This window comes from Psammomys obesus, unplaced genomic scaffold (genome assembly GCF_907164565.1).
Source record: "Psammomys obesus unplaced genomic scaffold, mPsaObe1.curated_primary_1811, whole genome shotgun sequence".
NCBI lineage: Eukaryota > Metazoa > Chordata > Mammalia > Rodentia > Muridae > Psammomys > Psammomys obesus.
This window is the reverse complement of record NW_026596256.1, coordinates 13,087,519-13,102,024: the sequence shown is the minus strand read 5'-3', so window position 1 is coordinate 13,102,024 and position 14,506 is coordinate 13,087,519. Positions and strand designations below refer to the sequence as shown.

Here is a 14,506-nt window from a genome sequence, read left to right as displayed (position 1 = left end):
TTATCATGATTAGGCTGAAATATACATTATTTGGAAAACAGAGATGGTATTGTGTCTGCTTTTAGATTTATTTTATTTTATGCAGATAAATGTTTTGTCTGTGTGAATGTATGTGCACCACATGCATGCCTGGTACCAATGAAGGTTAGAAAAGGGCACTAGATCCTGTGGAACTGGAATTAAAGGCAATTTTGAGCTGCCTGGGAATCAAATCTTGTTATCTACAAGATCAAGAAGTGCTACAAATATGTGAGCAATTTCTACAGCCCCAATTTTGTCCTTTTTAAATGCTGCATACCAGAGGTCAAGTGATATAATTATATTTCATTATTGCTGTTAAGTGATGCCATCATTTTTCTTACCACAAAATACTGTGTTTCTATGGAATTAATAATTTTCTTGTAGTCGTCACTCATGCCTTCTACCCTAACTGAGACACCATTGCTGTGGGTTCAATGCTAACTCCAGCTACATTGTGAGTTCCAGGCACGCTAGAGATACACAGTAAAACCCTCTCCCAAATATCAAAATAACAATAGTATAGTCATCTTGCTGGCAATATTTTCCAGCTAGAAAAGTGTCTTGCTTTTCATCATACTTTCCCCCCACCAACTTTTCTATCCATTTAAAATTATTTTTGCCCTAAATACCTATTCCCTATCTGCTTGAAAACTGATCTTTTGCCATTTTCTCATTCTATCTATATGTTATCTGGACTTCTACTTTTTCCTCTACAAATTCTGAATATCAAGATAGACTTGAGAAAAAAAATTTATGTGCATTAATTCATAATATATTTATTTTGCTTGTAGATACTCACAAACTTGACTGTTGGAAGTCACTTTGAATAGGCTCTCATCTCTGCCCCTACTTTAAAGTCAGCTATTTGGGTAGAGTGTACTGTGTCCAGTTACTAACATGGAGCTTAGAAACAAAGCAGCATCCAAATGCTAAGGATGCCAAATAGGGTTTTATTAACAATCTGACCCAACCTAGAATCACCTGGGAAGGGGGAAATGACCAGATTGCCCTTGTGTCTCTAATAGCTTGTCTTGATTGACATTTGATGTGGGAGGCCTCAGTCCACTTTGACTGGCACCGTCACCGGGCAGGGGGAACTAGACATTATAAGAAAGACATCTCATCATATGCCAGAGAGCAAGGCCATCAGCAGCATTCCTTTGCGCCTCTGCCTTCAGGTTCTTAACCTGGTTTCCATCAACTACGGATTGGGACCCGTAAATGTCAAACGAATAACTCTTTCTTCCCCCAAATTGATTTTAGTTATGTCATTTGTCACAGCAACAGAACAAAAGTAAAACAAGAGATATGTTCACTGGTACTCAGAAAGCTGTGACAAATACACAGTGATAGACTCAATTATATTTTAGGTGTCAAGGATATATTTTTTTTTTTTACTAGAAGTCCTTTGAACACTTTTGTCATGATAAATACTCTTGAGTACTGAAAAATGATTCTATAGCTTATCTGAACATTGAAATGCTAAATTTAAATTTGCTCAAAGAAACAGTTATTGCAGGAGAAACAGGCATTACAGATGGTCTAGAGACCCCATGGTGCCATGATGAAAGTTAGTAGCTGTCCATACCAAGGGTTGTTCTCCATATAGCACCATATGTCAACAAGTTAAAAGAAAATCTAAGTCCTTGCATTAGAGAATAATATATAAACAGAAAAGCCTAGTAAGTGTATAGTATGTTTAACAGAAACCAAAAACACACAGTCTTTACCTATCTTTAAAGCTTATCCTACCGATAATCATGGTTAGAAAACCTTTCAAATTCTGTTATTTACTTGTACATTTCAAAATTCTTCTGCCTTATTTTCTCCTTATTTTTCTTTTTCTGCTTCTTTTTCTTCTCCTTCTTCTGACTGAAGATTATTCTTTGTATCAGTCTCCAGGAATAGATTCATGCCCAATACCCACCTGGCATTTCTAAATTCTTGAGAAATATATGATGGTAGAGAATTATGTCCTACCATCCAAAAATGACAAGCAAATGAAGCTGTGGGAAGGCTGATCTAGGGTAGGGTCTGAGTGTGGAAGTCTTTGGCTATTTACTTTGACTCCTTTAATAAGGAGGAGGAAAAAGGAACATTTCATGGATTTGGCAATGAAAGCAAAATTTTTATTATTTCTGACATATATTTCATTGGAATTGAAAAGAATGGTCAGAAAAAGAGACAAAAGAGAAATAAGAGGCCAGATGACAAAAATTAGCCCCAGGCATGAATGATGACTAAACCACTTTCTTAGTCTATTCGCTTAGCACATTCTTTCAGGTATATAGCCTTAATTACTATGACAAAGATTAGGAAGAATAATATCTTCTCTTTACAAACCAGGCAAATAATGCTTGCTATATGTGTGCCTTGCTTATGGTCATAATATTTAAAAGAACCAAAAGACTTCAGGTCTTCCGACACCATCATATAGACTGTTCCTACCAGCTTCTGTAGCCATTCTGATCTGCAGAGAGCTAATAACCACAGTAGGTCCTTTGGGTGAGAAATCCAAGTGCAGAATGTAGTGTAGATGAAGGTCAGGGCTGTGTGCTGTGTGATGGACTACCTTTATGCTGAAGAAAGCAAGCTCTTACCAACCTACAGTTAATAAGGTAAGGGGTGAGTTAGAGAAAGTTATTTTCTCATAGGATTCTTGTCAACATCTATCTTTGATCCGATAGGCTTAACAACAGTCCCATGAACTCTTGTACCACTGGCCTTGTCCTTTTCTGCACTATAGAGGCTTAGAATGCAGAAGCATATTCTGAAGGCAATTTCCTGATAATCTTTTATAGCCCAGCTAAAGTGGACTCTTTCTGAGAAACGAAGAATCTCCAATGTCCTAAGTCAATCAGCCATTACCTCCCCTGTGCCCTTTCAACATTCTTTCTACAAGAGCAACTGTTAGGTGACAAAATATTTAATGGGAAAACACAGCACAGACATCCACTTGCCCCAGATAGGGAGCCCACACAGACCAAAGTTCAGATGCCACCAAAGTCCAACTTAGTGAACCAATGAATTTTGTTGGGGTTACTTAAAGGAATATGAATGAGGGGTTACTTACAGGAGCAGAAATGACTCACAGACAGATGCATCACCAAGACCCACCTCAGCCTGGGTGACAGCTACAAAAACTGGGCACCTGGAGCACCCTGCACAGCCTTCCGGGAGCTCAGAGGAGCATCCTATCCAAGTTGGTCTAAACAACTTCCAGTCAACTCAGCTGGCTTCTTTCTTCCCAGCAGATGGACTGGTCTCAAGAGTCTTCCTTAAGCTTCACTTGTCTGGGTCTTCTTTGCACTTTAACATATTTGGTCAGGAAGGATTCTCAGCTTTCCTTGCTTAGTCTGTCAGTCAGTCACTGAGGGAATCTGGTCAGAAGCTAGTTTGAGTTGTTTACATTTCTACTTAAAGAGCATCAACTGTGATACAGCAGCAACATAAACTCTACTGAATTTAACTTTTAGTGCCTGATTGTCTAGTCTCTCCACTAGACCGTGAGATTTTCAAAAGAAGGAAATACTTGTGGACCTTTGTATCCTTAAACAGGGAAAGTGGGGCAAAGGGAATGAAAAATATTCTAACTTTTCTCCTGACTCTTGATATGGAGATATTATACTGCTAAGCCTTAGCTTATGCTAGTCTATTAAAAACATACAATTTTCATATGCATCAAATGTAAATTAAGATTGTCCAGTGGCCAAATTTACCGAAAATAGGTAAAACTAAATTAAACAAATTATTTAACCCAGTATGTCTAAAATACTGTTTACTATGTTATCATAATTTAATGTGTTATCATGATAGTAAAATAATAATGTAAAATTATTAATGAAATAGTTTCCATTCTCTTTACATTTTTTTCTTTTTTTATCTAATTTTATTTTTTTCTTATCAGTTACATTTTATTAACTCTCTATCCCAGCCGTGTCCTGCTCCCTCATTCCCTCCCAATCCCACCCTCCCCATCTCCACCGTGCCCCTTTCCAAGTCCACTGATAGGGGAGGACCTCCTCCCCATTCATCCGATCCTGTTTTATCAGGTATCTTCAGGACTGGCTGCAAAGCCCTCCTCTGTGGCCTAACAGGACTGCTCCTCCCTTGGGGGTGGGGAAGGTCAAAGAGCCAGTCATTGAGTTCCTGTTAGAAATAGTCCTTGTTCCCCTCACTATGGGAAACTAATTGGTTACTGAGCTACCACGGACTACATCTGAGCGGAGGTTCTAGGTTACATTCATACATGGTCCTTGGTTGCATGTCAGTCTCTGAAGAGACCCTGTGCCCAGATATATTTAGTCCTTGTGGAGCTCCTATCCTTTCCCTTTCAGATGTGCTCAGTAGACTCCTGTCATACGTTCAATGCACATCCCATCTGTCTTTCTAAATGAGGATTGATCATCTTACCCCATGTCCGCTCTCTTGATTATCTTTTTTAGGTGTATAGATTTCATTATGTTTGTCATATCTTATAGGTCTATATAAGTGAGTATATACTGTGTTTGTCTTTCTCCTTCTGGGATATTTCACTCAGAATGATCTTTTCTAGATCCCACCATTTGCCTGCAAATTTCATGATTTCCTCCTTTTTGATTGCTGAGTAGTATTCCATTGTGTAAAAATACCACAATTTCTGTACCCATTTGTCCATTGATGGACATCTGGGTTGTTTCCAGGTTCTGGCTATTACAAATAAAGCTGCTATAAACATGGTTGAGCAAATATCCCTTTTGTGTACTTGAGCAAAGTTTGGGTATATACCTAGCAGTGGTATTGCTGGGTCTTGAGGAAGCACTATTCCTAATTGTCTTAGAAAGCACCAGATAGATTTCCAGAGTGGTTGTATCAGTTTACATTCCCAGAAGCAGTGGAGGAGGGTTCCCCTTTCTCCACAACCTCTCCAGCATGTGTTGTCACTTGAGATTTTCATCTTGGCCATTCTGATGGGTGTAAGGTGAAATTTCAGGGTCGTTTTGATTTGCATTTCCCTGATGGCTAATGAGGTTGAGCCTTTCTTTAAGTGTTTCTCTGCCATTCAATATTCCTCTGTCAAGAATTCTCTGTTTAGCTCTGTTCCCCATTTTTTAAGTGGATTCCCTTGTTTGCTGCTTTTCAGCTTCTTTAGTTCTTTGTATATACTGGATATCAGTCCTCTGTCAGATAAAGGGTTAGTGAAGATTCTTTCCCAATCTGTAGGCAGTCGTTTTGTTTTGATGACAGTGTCCTTTGCTTTACAGAAGCTTTTCAGTTTCATGAGGTCCCATTTATTAATTGTTGCTCTTAGAGCCTGTGCTATTGGTGTTCTGTTCAGGAAGTTGTCTCCTGTGCCAATGAGTTCTAGGCTCTTCCCCACTTTTTCTTCTAACAAATTTAGAGTATCTGGTTTTATGTTGAGGTCTTTGATCCACTTGGACTTTAGTTTTGTGCAGGATGATAAATATGGATCTATTTTCATTTTTTTGCATGTAGACATCCAGTTGGACCAGCACCATTTGTTGAAGATGCTGTCTTTTTTCCATTGAATGGTTTTGGCTTCTTTGTCAAAAATTGAGTATTCATAGGTGTGTAGGTTTATTTCTGGGTCTTCTATGCGGTTCCATTGATCCTCCTTTCTGTTTTTATGCCAATACCATGCAGTTTTTATTACTATTGCTCTGTAGTACAACTTGAGATCAGGAATGGAGATACCTCCACATGATCCGTTGTTGTACAGAATTGTTTTGGAGATTCTGGGTTTTTTGTTTCTCCATATGAAGCTGAGAATCTTTTTTTCAAGGTCTGTAAAGAATTGAGTTGGTATTTTGATGGGAATTGCATTGAATCTGTAGATTGCTTTTGGCAGGATGGCCATTTTCACAATGTAATCCTACCAATCCATGAGCACGGGAGATCTTTCCATCTTCTGAGATCTTCTTCAATTTCTTTCTTCAGAGACTTGAAGTTTTTCTCAAACAGGTCTTTCACTTGCTTGGTTAGTGTCACCCCAAGGTACTTTATGTGGTTAGTGGCTATTGTGAAGGGTGTTGTTTCCCTAATTTCTTTCTCGGCCATTTTGTCTTTGGTATACAGGAGGGCTTCTGATTTTTTTGAGTTGATTTTGTATCCTGCCACTTTGCTGAAGGTGTTTATCAGCTGGAGGAGTTCTCTGGTTGAATTTTTGGGGTCGCTCATATATACTATCATATCATCTGCGAATAGTGACACTTTGACCTCTTCCTTTCCGATTTGTATCCCCTTGATCTCCTTTAGTTGTCTTATAGCTCTGGCTAGGACTTCAAGTACTATGTTGAAGAGGTAGGGAGGGAGTGGGCAGCCCTGTCTTGTTCCTGATTTCAGTGAGATTGATTTAAGTTACTCTCCATTGAGTTTGATGTTGGCTATAGGCTTGCTGTATATTGCCTTTACTATGTTTAGATATGTGCCTTGTATCCCTGATCTCTCCAAGACTTTAAACATGAATGGGTGTTGGACTTTGTCAAATGCTTTTTCAGCATCTAAGGAGATGATAATGTGGTTTTTCTCCTTCAGTTTGTTTATGTGGTGGATTACATTGATGGATTTCCATATGTTGAACCACTCTTGCATGCCTGGGATGAAGCCTACTTGGTCATGGTGGATGATATCTTTGATGTGTTCTTGGATTCGGTTTGCAAGTATTTTATTGAGTATTTTTGCATCAATGTTCATAAGATAGGTCTGAAGTTCTCTTTTGTTGTTGGGTCTTTGTGTGGTTTAGGTATCAGGGTGACTGTCACTTCATAGAATGATTTTGGTAATGTACCTTCTGTTTCTATTCTGTGGAATAGTTTGAGGAGAATTGGTGTCTGAGTTTGTAGTCAATTTTAGAGAAGTTCCATGTGGTGCTGAGAAGAAGGTATATTTTTTTGTGTTTGATGGAATGTTCTGTAGTTATCTGTTAGACCCAATTGACTCATAAGGTCAGTGAGTTTCATTATTTCTCTGTTTAGTTTCTGTCTCGACCATTTGTCCATTGGTAAGAGCAGTGTGTTGAAATCTCCTACTATTAATGTGTAGGGTTTGATGTGTGATTTAAGCTTTAGTAATGTTTCTTTTACAAATGTGGGTGCCCTTGCATTTGGGACTTACATGTTCAGAATTAAGATGGCGTCTTGATCAATTTTTCCTTTGATGAATATAAGGTGCCCTTCCTCATCTCTTTTGATTAATTTTGGTTGAAAGTCTATTTTATTAGATATTAGAATATCTACTCCACCTTGCTTCTTCTGTCCATTTGCTTGGATAACCGTTTTCCGGTCCCTTTTTTTTAATTCTTTATTAATTACACTTTATTCACTTTGTATCCCCCCTGTGGTTCCCTCCCTCCTCCTGTCCCAATCCCTCCCTTCCTCTACCCTCTGCATGCATGCCCCTCGCCAAGTCCACTGATAGGGGAGGTCTTCTTTTCCTTCCTTCTGATCCTAGTCAATTAGGTCTCATCAGGAGTGGCAGCACTGTCTTCTTCTGTGGCCTGGTAATGCTGCTCCCTCCTGAGGGGGGAGGCTATAATTAAACTAATCAAGAGGGAGGATTCTTGCTAAAATGCTCAATCCCTAACCAGAAAGGCAAAGAGGATGGACATCAGAAGAAGGAGAAAAGAGGGAACAAGTCAGGAGCCTGACACAGAGGACCTCTGAAAGGCTCTGCCCTGCAGACTATCAATGCAGATGCTGAGACTTATGGCCAACCTTTGGGCAGAGTGCAGGGAATCTTAGGAAAGAAGTGGAAAACAGTAATATCTGGAGAGGACAGGAACTCCACAAGGAGAGCAACAGAACCAAAAATCTGAGCACAGGGGTCTTTCCTGAGACCGACACTCCAACCAAGGACCATGCATAGAGCTAACCTAAGACCCCTGCACAGATGTAGCCCATCGCAGTTCAGTATCCAAGTGGGTTCCATTGTAATAGGAACAGGAACTATCTCTGACATGAACTTATTGGCCTGCTCTTTAATTTCCAGCCCTTTATTCTGAAATATGTCTATCATTGTTGCCAAGGTGTGTTTCTTGTATGTAATAGAATGATGGGTCCTGTTTACACATCCATTCTGTTAGCCTGTGTCTTTTTATTGGGGAGTTGAGGCCATTGATGTTGAGAGAGATTAATGACCAGTGACTGTTAATTCCTGTTATTTTGATCTTGCTAGTGGGAGAGAGAGAGACAGTGGGGGGGGGGGGGACACACACATGTGCGTGTGCCTCCTTTCTTTTGCTGCTGTGGGATTACCTATTTCCTGTGTTTTCCTGGGTGTTATTAACCTCCTAGGTTTGGAATTTTCCCTCCAGTATCTTCTGTAGGGCTGAGTGTGTGGATAGGTATTGTTTAAATTCGTTTTTGTCGTGGAATATCTTGTTTTATCCACCTATGGTGATTAAAAGTTTTGCTGGGTATAGTACTCTGAGCTGATATCTGTGGTCTCTTAGTGTTTGTATAAGATATCTGCCCAAGCTCTTCTTCCTTTTAGATATTCTGGTGAGAAGTCAAGTGTAATTCTGATAGGTCTGCCCTGATATGTGACTAGGCCTTTTTCCCTTGCAGCTTTTAATATTCTTTCTTTTTTTTCTGTACATTTAATTTTTGATTAATTATTTGTGTTTGATTATTATATAACAGGAGGATTTTCTTTTCTGGTCTAATCTATTTGGTGTTCTGTAAGCTTCTTTCATACTTATAGGCATTTATTTCTTTAGGTTGGAGGAGATTTCTTCTATAATTTGTTAAAATATTTTCTGGGTCTCAGAGATTAAAGTCTTCTTCTATTCCTATTAGTCTTAGGCTTGGTCTTTTCATATTGTTCCAGATTTCTTGGATGTTTTGTGTCAGGAACTTTTTAGATTTAACATTTTGTTTGACTGATGTATCAATTTCTTCTATCATATCTTTCTTCTACACCTGAGATTCTCTCTTCCATCTCTTGTATTCTATTAATGATACTTTTGTCTGTAGTTCCTGTTTTCTTCTCTAGGTTTTCCATTTCCAGGATTATGTTTTCTTTTTTGCTTCAATTGCCATTTTTAGATCTTAGACAGTTTTATTCATTTCCTTCCCACTTTGGTTGTATTTTCCCGTGTTTCTTTAAGGGATTTATTCAATTCCTTCACCTGTTTGATTGTATTTTCCTGCATTTCTTTGAGGGATTTATTTTCTTCTTTTAAGGCCTCTAACATTTTCATAAACTCAGACTTAACAAGATTTTCTTGTGTTGCTGGTGTAGTAGTATCCTCAGGGCTTGCTGTGGTAGGATAGCTGGGTTTTGATAGCCTACGGCCCTGGGTTTTGTTAGTGGTGTTCTTGCACTGACCTCTAGCCATTTGGTTGACTCTGGTATTAGCAGACCTGGTGTCTCTGATCATGGTAGGTCTCTGGGGTTGTAGATAGAACTCGTCATCCCACGTGGCTGCATTCCTCTAGTTTTCTTGCTGATCTCTGAGCTCTGCTGGTCTGTGGGGCCACAGATCAGGGTGGGCCTTGGGACATGGCAAAGGCCTGGGAACTGGGGTGTGGGGCACACCAGGGAAGTAGAGCACAGAAGGCCCCTGGCAGACCTCACCACTGTTGCTGGTGGGCTGTGGCAGGCCAAAGGAGAGGGAAGGGTCTCACCTGCTGCTCCACACTGGTCTCAGGGGCCACAGGTTGAGGCGAGTCCCGGGAAATGGAACAGGCCCGGGAACTGGGATGTGGGGCGCACAGGGGAACTGAAGCACAGAACCAAATCTATTTTCTTTATAAATCTTTATTTTCTAAGTAATTAAACACTTACAAATTCTTTCTTTTTCATTTTTCTTCCTCTTCCTTGTTAGCTATTGTTTTACTTTAAGCAAATGAAATTTACTACCCATGATGGAAGACAAATGGAACTTGATGCCAATGGAGATATGGAAAGTGGATATTATGACATCCTCAATTGGCAAATGGATAATGCTGGAGAAATTGCTTTCGTCAAGGTTGGAGAATACAAATTCAAAAGTTCAAAATATGAACTTGTTCTTCAAAAGAACTCAACATTATTTTGGAACACTGAAGCTTCAAGGGTTAGTTGCAATACATAATATATATATATATACACACACATATATATATATATGTGTGTATATATATATATATAGAGAGAGAGAGAGAGAGAATACTGTATTTTCTCAGGCATTAAATACATGCAAAACACCTAAAGTTTTTGCCATATTTCAAATCAATTTCCTTAATGTAGCATGTTTTCTCATATTGTTATTTGTCTATTTAGAATTTAAAGAATCCATGTTATACTAAAACACATGAGATTTTAATACAGTAGTGTATTGATATTTTGAAAATGTTTTAAGAGAACATAGTAATTTTATTTTTATTACCTGTATTAAAATTGGAATTATGTTTTTATGATTTTTACTTTGTAATATGCATTTATTTCACCTATTGGGTCTCAAAAGGTGACAAAGAGTGTCAGAGACAGCCCCTGCTCCCACAGTTAGGTGTCCCACAGGAAGATCAAACTACACAGTTATAATATAGAGAGAGAGGGCCTAGGTCAGTCCCATGCAGGCTCCCTGGTTGTTGGTTCAGTCTCTATGAGCCTCTGTGAGCCCAAGTTAGTTGATTCTATGGGTTTTCTTGTATTGTCCTTGACCCCTGTGGCTCCTACAGTCCTTCATTTCCCCCTTTTAGACAGGATGCCCTGAGCATCACATAATGTTTGGTGGTGGGTCTCTGCATCTATCTCCATCAGTTGCTAGATGAAGCTTTCCAATGATAAATCAGCTAGGCACCAATCCTAGTATAGCAGTCATTTCACTGACTTTTTTTTTTTTTTTTTTTTTTTTTTTTTGCCAGCTGTGCTTGGTTCTACCCTAGGTTTCTGGGCTGTCCAGCCTCTGGATCCTAGCCCTTCAGGCAGTGCCAGGTGTGAACTTCCTCTCCTAGTGGGAGTCTCAAGTTGGACCAGTTATTGGTTGGCTACTCCCACAAATTCTGTGTAACCTTTACCCCAGAACATCTTGTAGGCTGGACAAATTGTAGATAGAAAGTGATGTGGCTGGGTTGGTGTCCTAATGCCACTACAAGACATCTTACATGGTTACAGGAGATGGCCAGTTAAGGCTCCGCATACTCTGTTGCTTAGGATCTTGGCTAGGGTGACCCTCTTAAATTCTGGGAAGTTTCCATTGCATTGAGTTTCTAGCTCATTCCCGAGATGGCCCCAAATTCCAGTTGTCTGCCCCCTTATTCTCGCTCTCCATCTTCCTTCCCCCACACACACCTGATTCCGTTCCCATTCCCTCACTATTCTCCACTTACGACATCTATTCTGTTTTCCCTTCCCAGGAAGATTCATTCATACATAACTCCCTAAGTTTTCCTTGTTACTTACCTTCTCTGGGTCTGTGAACTGTAGCATGGCTATCATTTACTTTACAGCTAACATCCACTTACATTTGACTACAGAACACATTTGTCTTTCTGGGTCTGGTTTACCACACTTAGGATGATTTCTTTCTAGTTCCAGCCATAGACAATTTGCCTGCAAATTTCATGATGTAATACTCACACTGTGTGTTGTATACCACATTTTCTTTAGCCATTCTTCAGTTGAGGGACATCTAGCTTGTTTCCAGTTTCTGGCTCTTAAGAATAAAAATGATATGAACATAGTTGGGCAAGTGTCCTTGGGGTATGGTGGAGAATCTTTTGGGTATATGCCCAGTAGTGGTATAGCTGGATCTTCAAGTAGGTTGATTCCCAACTTTCTGAGTAACTGCCACATTCATTTCCAAAGCGGCTGTACACATTTTCATTCTCACCAGCAAAGAAGGAGTATTCCCTTTGTTCCACATCCTTGCCACAATGAGCTGTCACTTATGTTTTTGATCTTTTTTTCTCTTTTTTTATTGTTTATTATTATTAGTTACATTTTATTAACTCTGTATCCCAGCTGTATCCAGCTCCCATATTCCCTTCCAATCCCACCCTCCCTCCCTCAGCTTCTCCCTGCCCCTTTCCAAGTCCACTGATTGGGGAGGACCTCCTCCCCTTTCGTCTGGTCCTGTTTTATCAGGTATCTTCAGGACTGGCTGCAAAGTCCTCCTCTGTGGCCTAGTAGGACTGCTCCTCCCACCAAGGACCATGTATGGGTATAACCTAGAACTTTTGCTCGGACAAAGCTCATGGTAGCTCAATAACCAATTGGTTTCCCATAGTAAGGGGAAAAGGGACTATCTCTGACAGGAACTCAATGTTTTTGATCTTATCCATTTTCATTTGCAATGCTCTAGTGGCTAAGAATGTACAACAAGTTTTTAAGTGTTTCTTGGCATTTGAGATTTCACTGTTGAAAATTCTCTCTTTAGATTTGTAGCCTATTCTTTAATTGAATTATTTGGTTTGTTGATGACTAGTTTCTTGAATTCTTTACGTATTTTGAAAGATAGCCCTCTGTCAGGTGTGAGATTGGTGAAAATCTTTTTCCATTCCATAGGCTTTAGTTTTGTCTGAATGGCAGTGACTTAGCCTTTCAGTTTCATGAAGTTGCATTTATTGATTGTTGCTCTTAGAGCCTGAGCTGTTGGTGCTCTGTTCAGGGAGTTGTCTCCTGTGCCAGTGCCTTCAAGGCTCTTCCCTACTTTATCTTCTATCAGGTTCAGTGTATCTTGATCCATGTTGAAGTCGTGGTTCCATTTGGAGTTGAGTTTTTTTCTAGGATGATATTTGCATTCCTTTACATGCCGACATACTGTTAGACCAGCACCATTTGTTGATGATGCTTTTTTTTTTTTTTTTTAATTGGATAATTTGGGCCTCTTTGTCAAAAAACAGGTCCTTAGGAGTGTGGATTTACTTCTGGGTCTTTGATTCAATTTCATTTATCCACCTGTCTGTTTTTATGTCAATATCAGGTGGTTTTTATCACCATAGCTCTGGGGCAGGTCTTGAAATCAGAAATGGTGATAACTCAGGAATTTCTTTTATTGTTGTACAGGATTGTTTTAGCTACCCTGGGTTTTGTGTTTTCCATATAAAGTTGAGTATTGTCTTTTCATGGTCTGTAAAGAATTGTGTTAGAATTTTGATGGGGATAGCATTGAATCTGTAGCTTGCTTCTGGTAGGATGCGCAAATTTACTATTTTGAACATGAAAGATCTTTCCATCATCTGTTATCTTCTCTGATTTCCCTCTTCAAAGACTTGCAGTTTTTGTAATAAAAGCCTTTCATTTGCTTGGTTAGAGTTTTATCAAGATATTTTATGTTTTTGAGGCTATTGTGAAAAGTATTGTTTTCTTATTTTTTGTTTGTTTTTGTTTTTCTCTCAGCTAGTTTATGTATGTAGCTATTTGTATGTAGGAGGGTTGTTGATTTTTTTTTTTTATGTTACTCTTATACCAAGTCACTTTGCAAAAGGTGTTTATTAGCCGTAGGAGTTCCCTGGTAGAATTTTTGAAGTTATGTATTATATATATATACAATAGTTTGACTTCTTTTTTTTCCAATTTGTATCCCCATGTTTTTCTTTAGTTGAATAGATATGGAAAGAATGGACAGCCTTTTCTTATTTCTGGTTTTATTGGAATTGCTTGAGTTTCTCTCCATTTTAGTTGATGTTGGCCATCAGCTTCCTGTATCTTGCCTTTATTATGTTTAGGTATGTCCCTTGTGTTCTTGATCTCTTCCGGACTTTTATCATGAAGGGTGTTGTGTTTTGTCAAAGGCTTTTTTAGCATCTAATGAGGTGATCACATGGGTTTTTTTCTTTTAGTTTGTTTATATGATGGATCGCATTGACAGATTTTCATATGTTAAACCATTCCTGAATCTGTGAGATGAAGCCTACTTGATAATGGTAAACAATCTTTTTTATGTGATTGTGAATTTCATTCTCGAGTATTTTATTGAGTGTTTTTGCATCAATATTCATGAGGGATATTGAGCTGTTCTTCTCTTTGTTGATGCTGTAGTTTTGGTATCATGATGACTATAGCCTCATAAAGTAAATTTGGCAATGCTATTCATATTTCTAGATTGTAGAGTAATTTGAGGAGTATTGACATTAGCTCTTCTATGAAAGTCTGGTAGAATTCTGTGTTGAAGCTTTCTGGCCCTGGGCTTTCAGGGATGGGAGTTGTTTGTTTGGTTTTGTTGTTTTGGTTGGAAGACTTTTAATGACTGTTTCTGTTTCCTCAGGGGTTATGTGCTTATTTAAATTGTTTACCTAATCTTAATTTAATTTGTTAAAAGATATCTATAAAGAAATTTGTACATTTCTTTTAGATTGTGCAATTTTTTGGAGTACAAATTTTTGAAGTATGACCCAATGATTCTTTGAATTTGCTCACTGTCTCTTGTTATGCCCCCCTTTCTTTTCTGATTTTGTTAATTTGGATATTCTCTCTCTTTTCTCTCTCTCTTTCTCTCTCTCTCTCTCTCTCCCGTGTGTGTGTGTGTGTGTGTGTGTGTGTGTGTGTGTGTGTGTGTGTG

General features: G+C 38.8%; 1 protein-coding gene across 1 annotated transcript in view; it reads left to right on the top strand.

The window, feature by feature from the left end:
* LOC129668774 (vomeronasal type-2 receptor 1-like) overlaps nucleotides 1-14,506 on the top strand; it is a 33,096-nt gene that overhangs the window by 12,561 nt on the left and 6,029 nt on the right. Inside the window, exon 4 of the mRNA XM_055596864.1 lies at nucleotides 9,848-10,078. Coding sequence (XP_055452839.1) covers nucleotides 9,848-10,078 — 231 coding nt within the window. The remainder of the gene's footprint in view (nucleotides 1-9,847; nucleotides 10,079-14,506) is intronic.